General features: G+C 39.2%; 1 protein-coding gene across 9 annotated transcripts in view; it reads right to left on the bottom strand.

Moving 5' to 3' along the window:
- PHLDB2 (pleckstrin homology like domain family B member 2) overlaps nucleotides 1–12,188 on the bottom strand; it is a 90,227-nt gene that overhangs the window by 65,984 nt on the left and 12,055 nt on the right. For all 9 annotated transcript variants that reach the window (XM_032804449.2, XM_032804452.2, XM_032804443.2 and 6 more), the window contains exons 3-5: nucleotides 5,241–5,627; nucleotides 1,325–1,468; nucleotides 310–447 (exon numbers count right to left, since the gene is read on the bottom strand). In XM_032804449.2, coding sequence (XP_032660340.1) covers nucleotides 310–447; nucleotides 1,325–1,468; nucleotides 5,241–5,627 — 669 coding nt within the window. The remainder of the gene's footprint in view (nucleotides 1–309; nucleotides 448–1,324; nucleotides 1,469–5,240; nucleotides 5,628–12,188) is intronic.

Below are 12,188 nucleotides of genomic sequence, written 5' to 3'. Positions count from 1 at the left end.
AATTAATTAATTTCCACGTATAGAAAATTCTTTGTAGATTGCCAAAATTTAAAAAGTTAACAATTTCCAAATTGAATGAACCTGCATACTTGTACTAAAGGTATACATTATTTATTTATTTTGACAGCTGTCTTATTTATCATTCTGCAACAGTACAAGCTCTTGAGATATTTTCTACCATATATAAATCAAGTAACCCACCTATAGCCAGTGCATGCTACAGAGCTCCTCTTTTATGTTAATAACTTCAATATATTTTGAAGATCAAGGACTAAAAGTTATCTTCAAAAATTTTGTGCTACTATTTACCTTTGTCTTTTCACCAATAACATTTCTCTCCAGCTCAGCTATTTTCCTGTTCAGATGATCCAATATTTCCTTCTCTTTCAGAAGTTCAGTTGTTTCAGATTTCTGTTCCCCATCCAAAAGAGCACATTCCATATCCAGCTAGGAACACAAAACATTTCTCAAAAGCAGTCCACCTTACAAAGAACTCTTTGTACACGTTTTTTGTTACATTTTAAAAAGTAGTGTTGATGCCACCAAGCATGAGCTTCTACATGTTACAAAGAGATCACAAATATGTAAAAAGGAAAACCTCACCATAAAATATTGAAACATAAACCAACAAACCAACTTTTAAATATTATTTGTTCAGCACTTATTTTTTAATTCTCCTCTTCTTTGCTTCCTTCTGTATGATACTGTACCTGCTACTTGTGCCAGCCTCTGCACTAACCACTTTTGGAACAGCTGCTTCTTTCCTGTTGTTACTAATTAGAGACAGGACAACTTAAGGCCCATACAGCTTGGTTTGCAAGTGTGAGATTCCAGAAACCAACAGTACTTCATAGTCTTGCCAACACAAGGGTGAGGAGTTTTAAAAAGAAGTTATCTCACATCCTTACCCTTTAAATGGTTACATGAGATACAATACTCCCAAGTGGGACAACATACTCAGATGAATCCATCAACCATTCAATAATCAGGACTATTTTAATTACATTTAGCAGCATAGTAGTTAGAACTAGAAAAGGCCAAATAGATCGTATTATCTAGCCTCCTGCAAGGGAAGAAAATAGTCCCTGTAGTACGGAAATATCAGTTAATATGATACTGCACTTAATTTTGGCCAAAAGGCAGAGGATTTAAAGGCTATGTGGATACATGAGACTCCTGTGTATTTTTATATATATATATACACACACATATATATACGCATATAAAACAAGATATGTGCATATATACAATTTTAGCTATTTAATAAACATGACATTTAAAATCAAAACATGTGAAAAGAAACAGGAGACCTCATTCTTGATACCTCTCTTGAAGATTCATCCATCTGGTCATTTAACTCTTTGATCTTCTGTTCAAGTTCCTCTAAGTTATTTAGTATTGTTATGTGTTCTTCCTCCAGCCGACCAAGCTCCTGCCCTCTTTGCTCATCGTTTGTGCATTCTGGTGTCTGTAATTAGTCATTAGGTGGTGGTTATTAATAAAATTCCAAAGCAGTACATTTTCTCCTTCCTCTCATTCTGTGTTCAACTACTTTACACAATTGTTGCATTGCAAGAGTTTTATGCCTGCTAATTGACACTTCACTTGGAAGCATTGGTTACTAAACTTCATACTATATGAAGTCTTTTCTCATTAACTCTTCTTGTTAGCTATATTCTTCAGACACTTCATACATTGTGTTATTTTGGTTGTAATAACACAATGTTCTCTCTTACTAAGTAAAACAGATACAGGAAGATAAATTTCTCCTTTTAAAGTATACTTCAGTTCTCTATATAACAAAAACCTGGATGTTACAGCATTTCATAAGCAAGTGTCAAAATGAGTGGCTTTGGTAAGATGGGTGCACAATTAGTATGGCAAACCATCTTTAAAATCCCTCTCTCCTGCCTCAATTATTTATTGGACAATTATGACAGATATAAAAAGCAGCATTAAAGATATTTTTGGAGTTTATTTTACCCAGGAAAGCCTCCTTCTGAAACAGCAGCTAGTTTTAAAGTGTTCCTGTAAATTATCCTGTTTTCTAAAGGCTGACGCAATAGGGTCAAATTACTTTTTAAGGTCACTCATTCATTGTCTCCAGACAGAATTAGAATCAGATTCTGGCTCTCAATCTCTTGTTTTAACTGCTAGACAATATGGCCCTCTTCAAAACCCAGTGAAGCTCATCTACCTAATTACTATTCTGAGGGCAGACATTTTAACAGGAGATCATGTGCAAATCTGACCTTGATATTTGAGAACAATGAACTGCATTTTATTAACACTCAGGTGCCTGTTACAAGCTCTTCTCTTCCTTTAGCAGAACACACTTTACCATGAAAGAATGGTATTCCTTACTTAGTAGTGCTAGTAATCCTATCAGGAAAGCCTCTTTTTGTCTGGTATCCTGTTTGGCTAATGGTGACATAACATCTTCAATTTCAACTTCCCAACAGAGATTAAAAATAGGATCTTTCATTTATGGAAAGAAAGTAAGTCATGAGTACGGATGGGTTTCAAGAGTATAATAACTTGCACATGAAGTGTTTTAATGTAAATTTCAGATAAAAGAAAGGAGAGAATCAATAATATTAAGATGTAGTTACAGGGAACTGGTTTCTGCTTAAAATACCTTTATTTCTAAAGGCTCGGCAGAAAGACTTCTAGAAGCGCATCCCTCTTTTTTTCCTTTAAAGTAAATGATATCCCCTTTTACCTATACATGACCAAAAACAAGTCAATACAGAAGATACCCTGTAAACTTACATTTAAATGCAATGAAGCTAATGTAGCCCTTACTACAAAGGGATAAGGAGAGGAACAGAAAATATACAAAAGCTGCCATCAAATACAGGAGCCACCATCAAGCATACAATGTGAAAAATCCCCTACTATAAGGTGATGATTAAGATGACTAAACTGAAGAGCTGTGTCTTGACATCTTCTTTATTTTGACAGTCCTTAAAGAGTTAGCACTGAAATGGATTAATGATGATCTAGTTATATTGTAACTGACTGGATATTCCTGTTGCAATCTGATATAATCTATCTCAGCATTTCTCAAACCGGGGTCTGCAGACCCATGGGGATCTGTGAGGGTACTTCAGAGGGTCTGCGAGTCATGTCTGGGCCCACCAGCCCTGCTGATCAACTCCTCCTCTTCCCTCCCAGTGCCTCCTGCATGCCGCGCAACAGCTGTTCGGCGGTATGCAGGAGGCACTGGGAGGGAGGAGGAGGAGCAGGGATAGGGGGCGTTCGGGGGAGAAGGTGAAATGAGGTGGGGAAGAGGAGGGCAGGGGTACAGCAGGGGCGGGAAGAGGTGGGGCAAGAGTGGGGAAGGGTTGTAGCCACGGGTGGGACTGGGTGAGCCGTGGCCAACCCACTTAGCATCCAGCCCCACTCTCTAGCCCCAGCTCTGCTCTGGCCCCAGCACTTGCCCTGCTCCACCCACCTGCCTGAGGTTCCTGCTGGGGAGCGGAGTTGGGGAATGGATGCTTGTTCTGCTCCACCCACCCGATGCTCCTGCCAGGCAGCAGGGTCAGGACATCAGGGCTTGCCCTGCTCTGCCCACCCAGGGAGCAGGATCAGGACGTGGGGTAGTGCCTCGTTCCACCTGTCTGCCCACGTGGTACTCCTGCTGGGGCCAGGCCGGTGGGCAGAGTGGGGCAAGCCCCTGCACCAAAATCCCATGCTCTGACTGGAGCACCAGGTTGTCAAGTGGAGCAGGGCAAGCCTCTACGCCCCGACCGTCTTAAAAAATAAGAAGCCAACAGAAACATTTCCATTACAGGGGACATTTTAGGGAGGAAGGAATGAGAGATTATTCTAATTCTTTCCTCTTCTTCTGGCCACAGGCCTGACTGCTTGAACTCTGACAACAAAGTTGGTTGGGAATTTTTCCATTAAACATGTTTTGATCAGAAAATTCTCATTCATCAAAACCAAAATGTTTCATGGAAATGTTTCGATTTCAATTGACTTTTCTTGATAGACAGGCAGGGGTCTGACAGAACCAGGGCTCTCAGGGCTTCCAGGCTGCCTGTTCCATGGCAGAAACTCCTACAACTCCAAAGTCTGGAGGGGAGACCCCTGGAGTCTGGGAGTGGGGAAGGATGGAGCTTGTGATTTCATTTAAAAATAAAACAAACAGAAAAACTTTGATTTTTCTGAAACAATTTTTTTAAATTTCCCTTCTGCAGAAAATTTCTAATTTTTTCAAAATGATGGAATTTTCCATAAAATGGAAATTCTGAATTTCAACCAGCTCTGCATGAAAATAATTCTAAATTAAATTTGCTCATTCCATGCAAACTGGTTACAGAGCCACTGAAAGTTACAACATGTATTCAGTGCAAAGGAATTTACAAGTAAAACTAACTACAACACAAAAATGTAGAAGATTAGCCTATCACTGTTCCATCTGAAGGAAAGCTGCCAAAAGGTAAACAGATATAATGAATAGCAAGATATTAATTTGATTTTTGAAGTGTTAGCTATTAGTAACATCACTAAGGACATTATTTTATTTTATTAAAAGGAACACCCTTTTAATTTACAAGACTGCACTGTGAAATGAATGGGGAATATTCTGAAGCAGTTTCTTAAAGGGCAGTAGATATTTATTGGAGAATATCTTTGGACAGATTTTGTGGTGTGTGAATAGGTCGACTGTCATGGTATACTTCACAAGAAGCAGCATGTTGATTGGAGCAATGGCTTTGTTCAGAATAAGAAAAAGGGATGGGGGAGTAAATTCAGCCAGGCGATTCTTTTCTGCCCCCTTTCTGGTTCGCTGGTCAGAAAAATTCTGGTGATCTGAGAGCAGGCAGAAATCTCAGTCAAGGGGAAGAGAAAAGTTACGTGATTTTCTCCTCTTCTGGCAACTTATCTGAATACTTATTATAATACAATTATAAATTAATTTTGCTCATGAAACTCGAACTGTCTACAGGACAGTTGAAATGCTACTTATTTAAATCACTGAATATTGTTATTTACCAAGCTCCCTCTTCCTGAACAGTTTATTATAAGTACTTTTCCCAAGTGATAAAGTTTTCATAGCAAATGAAATCACCAATATTTCAATTCGCACTGGATCAAAACAGTGTACCGTGTGACTAAAACTTATCTTTAAGACTTTTTTCTTTGTGATTTCCACCATGAAAATTGAATTCAACTGGAAGACTTCAGCCAAGGGTTCCCAATATGTGATGTTCTCTTCTCAAGAATCTTACCTTTGGTATGATACTTAGGTACGAAGATTCATTGGAACCCTTCAAGAAGGCAAAAGAAGCTAAAGCTGGAGTCTTCATATTGTCACTGAAGTGTTCATCAGGTCTAATTCCTCTAGAGGAAAGGAGAGTGGAAGCATTTCGATTGAGATTACTACTACACTCTGAGAAATCAGAATCACTTGCTGACGATTTCAAGTGGTTTCTAAATCTTGCGTCTGGATTCATTTGAGAATCTTCAAATACAGAATCTTCATCTGACAGCTGAAGTTTTTCAAGTTCTTTATTAATTTTTTGAACATCAGCAACAGTGGTAGCAGCAGCAGGATCACTATCAGGTTTGGAATATTCAGCACATAAATTGAGGATGGTCTCCAGCCGCTGTCGCTCCTAGTAATTGAAACAAACAGTGCTAAACTTAACATACAAATTTCAAGCAAAGAAAATGCCAAAGCTACGCAGAGGTTCACTATTTTTTTAAAAGTCATTAAATTTCCTTATGTGCCTTTACCAGTCTTGGGATAAAGTATTATACATGTTTATACATATACATAAAATGATGGTGTGGCAGAGGAAACAAAAGTTAATGAGGCAAGAAATCCTAAAATTGGGAAATAATTTCTTTAGAAAAGAGTTTAATGTAAAATCAGTGTAACAGTAAACATTGTAATACTGTGTGTGTGTGTATATATATATATGTCATATAAAAAGGGATTTAAAAAAAAAACTGGGTCAAAATTGAGTTGTAAGATAGAGAACATAGAAGCTGTTCTCCATTAAAGATGATCCCACATTCGAGTTTCAAATTTCCCTTTTCACCATAGAAAAAGATAATTTTTTATTTATTTCCAGTAGCACCCAAACATGAATAGTCCTGCCCAATAGAGCTTACTATCTAAAAGATGTGTCAATCTACTTAGTACTTTTGGCTATGCTCCTCGCAGAGATTAAATGATTACACTAATTTTACATAGAACCAATTTACACAGAAGTCATTCCCCTTTTTTAGGATTTCCTGTTTCATTAACTTTTATTTCCCCCTTCTTCTGCACACTCCCCCACCAATTTTGTAAGTTGCTTTACATCTGGAGACATCCACCTTTGATCCTTAGGAGGTTAAGAAGGAAAATAATATGTCATGACCAAAGGTTGACCAAAATGGAACAGAACCTAAAACAGGGGGTTATTGCTTTGCCAGCAAACTGTTAAGTTATAAAAGCTCATGAAGGAGTCACGCCATTTTCTTAACATTGAGAATATGAACACCTATGACAGACTTCAAGCTGTCATGGCTCAAGCTATTGTAGAAATACTTAATTCCTCAGAAGTTTTGAACAGTTCTGAAATATTTTTAAAAATTATTAGAAAGCAAAACCAGATTTGTAATGTTATATATAATTTCTATTAACATCAAATTCAGAACAAAGTTACTAGATTTTTAAAAATATACTATGACTTAAGTTCATGTTCCTTTTGTTAAAAAAAGAGGGAAAAAAATTTAATTGGAAAACTGGTTACCACAAGCCTACTTAAAGATATTAAGACCTCATTAAGACAGCTTCATGTTTTGCATTAATACCAACACTAATGAATAAGGTTTTTGTACATTTTTCATTTTATCTCTAGGAAACACTTCTAGACTATCACCCAGAACATTTAAAAACAATAACAATAGCAACAGCATCTCTTCTGAATCTCCCTCCTGCCAGAATCACTACAGGCTCATTCATTTTCCAAATTCTACCTGGCAGTAAATCCAAAATCAGATTTTGCAAGATAGCTAACTTCTTGTAATCCTATCTCACTTGAGTCAGCAGCAATTAGAAATAAGAACCAAGCAGAAGAGTTAGAGCAAGACACTCTTTCCGGTTTCCCTGAAGCATACCATGAGTGTAATAAATCTTAACACAAATTAACAAATACTTAACTTTTAGTAGGATTCAACGAAGGATTACAGAATTACATGGATAAGAGCATCCACAGTTAATGTTAAAGAGAACAGATGTACGTATTTTTTTTAAAAAGATCTAAACCTTCCTGTTTCAGGACATAAGCAACAGAAATAAGACAGAAATTTTCCTTTTGGGTAGCTTATTCCAACTTGTCCACTATAGAGCTGCTTGCACTGTCCTCTGAAGCCTCTGGTACTGAGGCCATTGTCTGAGACAAGCTGTTGGACTATATGGTCTGATTTGATATGGTAATTTTTATATATTCTTCAATAAACCAGGTGGCAGATTCAGCAGATAGATGTCAACTCCAAATCTATGACACTCCACCCCACCCCAGTCTCCAAAAGCCCTCCATGCAACTATCCCCAAGCTTCTAAGCCTCTCCTTATTCCCTTAACAGGTTCATCCTCCTTTCCTCCTAGCTGCTACCTTTCGGGCAGGCAACCCAATCCCTAAAACACTGCGCAACGGCTGGCCAGGAAGTCCAGCATTTATGTATCTCTTGCCGTTGCCACTGGGTGAGGCCTAGCCCTTTGATACTATTGTCATAAGAGACAGAAATGAGGCAGACAATATTAGAACATACAGTCCCATCCCCCCTGGCAATGACAGGATATATTTCCTGTCTCCCACCTCATCAATACAGGACATACCTGATTCTAAACCACAACAACATTTTATCTTCGTTAAAAGGCTTATAGGAACAATGATAAACTACCACTCTGTCAGCTGATGGGAGGGAGGGTTATTCTGGGTATCTTTACAAGTCTTAGCAATGCAGAAAAACACTTGGGGAAAAACACAAATTAGGGCAAAAATCTCTCACTTTTCAGAAAGTTTCTGATGAACTTCTATATTTGAAGACACGTTATAGAAATACTTATGTCCAGTATCAAAAATAGTGTCGTTTGCTGTCCTCGCTACTGCCCAACTAAGAAGGGAATAAGTTATCTCATTTCTATTTCAAAATGTGCAACAGTGCATTAAGAGGCTTACACACAGGAAGTTCTGTCTGATCCTATTTCATGTATTCTATTTTTATCACTTTGTTTGCAGCCAACTTCTTCTAGTTCCAACACACCTGCATTCACCAGTTCAAGCCATAAATTTTTAAATCAACTGGCACGCCAAGAAAATGTCCCAGCAACTGAAGAGATAAAGGAGGTGGTATGTGGATAAAAATGTATTAAACTAAATTATGCAAGGAACGTATCACACTAGCTTTTAGGTTTCAGACTACAGAAAATATAAAATATGCCAAATTGGATTGTGCTGTTTTACATTCGATGCATGAGGCTTCGAATCAAGACTTTTAAGCCTTTTTTCAGTACATTTTCCCTTTAAGTTTCCTTTCTACTAGTGTATACCATTTGCCTGTGTTTTTAACCCACCATGCCTAGAGCACTGCGCAGATACAAAATGTATATCAGCGGATGTGGATATCTGCGGACAGGGGCGGCTGTAGGTATTTTGCCACCCCAAGCACGGCAGGCAAGTTGCCTTCCGCGGCTTGCCTGCGGGAGGTCCCCAGTCCCGCAGATTCGGCGGCAGCCTGCGGGAGGTCCGCCGAAGCCGCGGGACCAGCAGACCCTCCGCAGGCATGCCNAGCCTGCGGGAGGTCCGCCGAAGCCGCGGGACCAGCAGACCCTCCGCAGGCATGCCGCCAAAGGCAGCCTGCCGGCCGCCCTCACAGCAACCGGCAGACTGCCCCCCATGGCTTGCCGCCCCAGGCACACGCTTGGCATGCTGATGCCTGGAGCTGCCCGTCTGCGGATATAAATCAGATATCTGCAGAGTTGCAGGGCTCTAGCCACAATGAGCAAGACCAGCAGGGCCACGGCCAGTGACTGAGCCAGGAACCACAGTGGCAAAGGCAGTAGCATGTTGGGCTGCCGCTCGCAGGAGCCAGCGAGCAGCAGTGCTGCTTTTACTGATGCAGTTCCTGGCCCGGTTGCTGATCACGGCCCTGCTGATCTTGCTATTGTCGCTAAAGCCCTACAACTCCACAGATACTCACTTTATAGCCACAGATAATAAATTTTGTATCCATGCAGGGTTCTAACCATGCCATCTGCTGTGAAAAGTGATGTGTACAACTCTAGTGCCTATATTACACTAACACACACACCATTGTTAGCACTGATGAAGCTATACTGGATAGGCATGGCAACCACTTCTGCTACTCCTCTTTTCTGTGAATCTCATTTACATGCCGGTGTATGAATTACGTAAATGCAAAATGGTGATGTCAGATCAAGATTTCAGGGCAGGGCTTGCAAAATCCACTTGATGAGTCGTCTGTAGCAAGTAGGAAGCTTTTCAGGGAAAGTGCCATTAGCAGAATCTAAGATTCCATTAATAAAATATATAGAAACAGAGTCTATACCCCTAATTATTAACAAGTTAACATGAACCAGAATTAATCAATGCAACAATGCCTACCGCTGTTGGCAGGCAAGATTGCTCCAATGCCTCTGATATGCTCAGAGCTTTACCAAGCAGCAGCAGAAGACTGAAAACTGACCAGAGTTCCCACCACTACTCTTCAGAATCTTGTGAGTTGCAAAGAAACTAACAAGAAGCTTATCAGCTTCCTGGTGCATCAAGCAGCAACAGTATGTGCATTGGAGCTATTCAAAGGGGAGAAAGACTCAAAAAGAGAGACTGAGATGGGGTAGAGTAGTAGAGAGACACCTCCTCCTTCCTATTGCAGATGCAGGAGCTTATGGGAAACTGAAGACAGAAAGAGCAGAGGCTTCTTTAATAGAATTCTAGGAACTTAGGGCTGGAAGGGACCTCAAGAGGTTATCTAGTCCAGCTCCCTGTGCTGAGCCAAGAACAAGTAAACCTAGATTGTCCCCTAACAGGAGTTTTTCCCACCTGTTCTTAAAAACCTCCAGTGATGGGGATTCCCCAGTTGAAAGTCTATTCCAGAGCTTAGCTATACTTGTAGTTAGAAAGTTTTCCTAATATATCTAACCCCCTTGTTTCAAATTAAGCTTCTTAATTCTTGTCCTAACTTCAGTGGACACGGAGAACAATTGAACACCATCCTCTTTATAACAGCTCTCAATATTTCTGAAGACTTATCAAGTCCCCTGTCCTCCTCACTAACCGTTTTTCAAGAGTAAATATGCCAAGTTTTTTTTGACCTTCCCTCATAGGTCAGCTTTACTAAACCTTTTATCATTTTTGTTTTTTCTCCTCTGGACTCTCTCCAGTTGCAACTTCAAAACACTGTCTGACCAGAGTTTTTAGAGTGCTAGCACAAATACCACCAAATCTGTCGACCTGAGCTGGGAGGCTTAGGCCTCAGGTTCCAAAATGCTGTGTAGATATACCCACACACACACTCTCAAGGTGGAGGGGGCAAAGGTTAGTTAAACAGAAGATGGCTACATGAGAAAATTGACCAGAACAACTATGGCAGAATAAACTATTCCAGAATAGCTCTCCATGTGGACACTCTAGTCCAGAATAATCACTGCACTTTGTGGGCACACTATTTATTCCAGAATAAAGTGATTTTTATTTTGGAATAGTATGTCCACATGAGGAGCTATTTTGGAAGAGCTGTTGTTTATTCCATAATAGCTGTTTGGGTCAATTTCCCAGTGTAGACAAACCCAGAGAGAAAGCTCTTTTTCTCTTCCAGCAGCCAGGAAAAGGGTGGGGGAATTGGAGAACAGACACTAGATACCCAGCAAACATGAAGCCCCTGAGCAGAAAGTACACTTGCCAGGAATCCTAACAGCCTCACCCTCCTCACCTTTTTTCTTTTTTGAAAACATTTTGAGGCAGAGGCTGAGATTTTCATCAGGATATTGCACTTTGCTCCGATTGGTGCCTTTCTTCCCTACCCAAACACACACACTTGTACTTATTTTTCATATCACGCTCTGGCTAGTAGGAGTCCAAAATTATTCAAGCCCTCATATGGTTCCATATGTTGATCTCTGTGTAAAGACAAAGTAATTCAATTGAAATTGATTTCTATTCTGGCCTATAGTGCACCTTCTAATTAAATACAAGACTGGAGAAACTAAGCTACGTGTATGTGTACATATAAAGTTAGAGAGAGAGAGAGCAGGAAAAAATAAGTTAACTGCTTACATTTATTTAGGTCTGTTGAAAGAGATCTAAAGTAAGGTCATCCTTAACACTTCTGATCATTAAAGATTCTACAGTACTATTTTGCAAAAGTAGGGGTGTTACTTAAGATGGAAATTCACCAGGATACCAAGGTTAATTACATCCTGTGTATCTAAAACATCTAGTGGTTTCAACCTTATGTGTGGTATTTGTTCCTGTATTAAATGCAACTGCTCTTAAACAGCTGCCCTGTAACACCACAAAGATTGCTAAATATAAACAATGGGAGAAATTATCTATATTTAGCCTTCAACTACCTCACAGCACTGTTTGCAAAACTTAACTAACTAATGTTTTTTACATAATGCTTCAATATCCTAAGTGATAGGTTAAATAAAGTGATTGAGATTTTCAAGCAGTATGGAAGACTAAGCCAGAGATCTTCTATAAAATTTAATTGTAAAATTAATTACAATTATTTTTAATGGATGATATGTGAGTGAATCCCCTGTATTGCTTTCAAAGTCCTACCTGTGTTTATTTCATTTTAACTCACATGAACACATCACAAATAAATATGATGATGCCACAAGCTTTCTACATTCAGTCTAATTTTGTATTATTTCCTACTTACAGAATAAACTTTGACCATGCTTAAATGTTCAGCAAACTGAGAGGAACAAGTCTCTTAAAACATATTCTCCTCCAACTCCATATTCATATTGCTTGTTAATTCATTGCTCATTTAAATTTACATTCCCAATTTCCAGAAAGGCTGCTTGACGTATAAAAGTATGCTTTACAGATCCATTCCAAGAGATAGGCTGTGGACAATATTTTACATAATTTCAAATAGTAATTTTTAAATACATGGCTCCACCTACAGGTAAAATATTGTACTGCCTCT

The sequence above is a fragment of the Chelonoidis abingdonii genome, chromosome 1 (genome assembly GCF_003597395.2).
Source record: "Chelonoidis abingdonii isolate Lonesome George chromosome 1, CheloAbing_2.0, whole genome shotgun sequence".
In the NCBI taxonomy this organism is placed as follows: Eukaryota; Metazoa; Chordata; order Testudines; family Testudinidae; genus Chelonoidis; species Chelonoidis abingdonii.
This window is presented reverse-complemented; position numbering and strand designations above follow the sequence as displayed.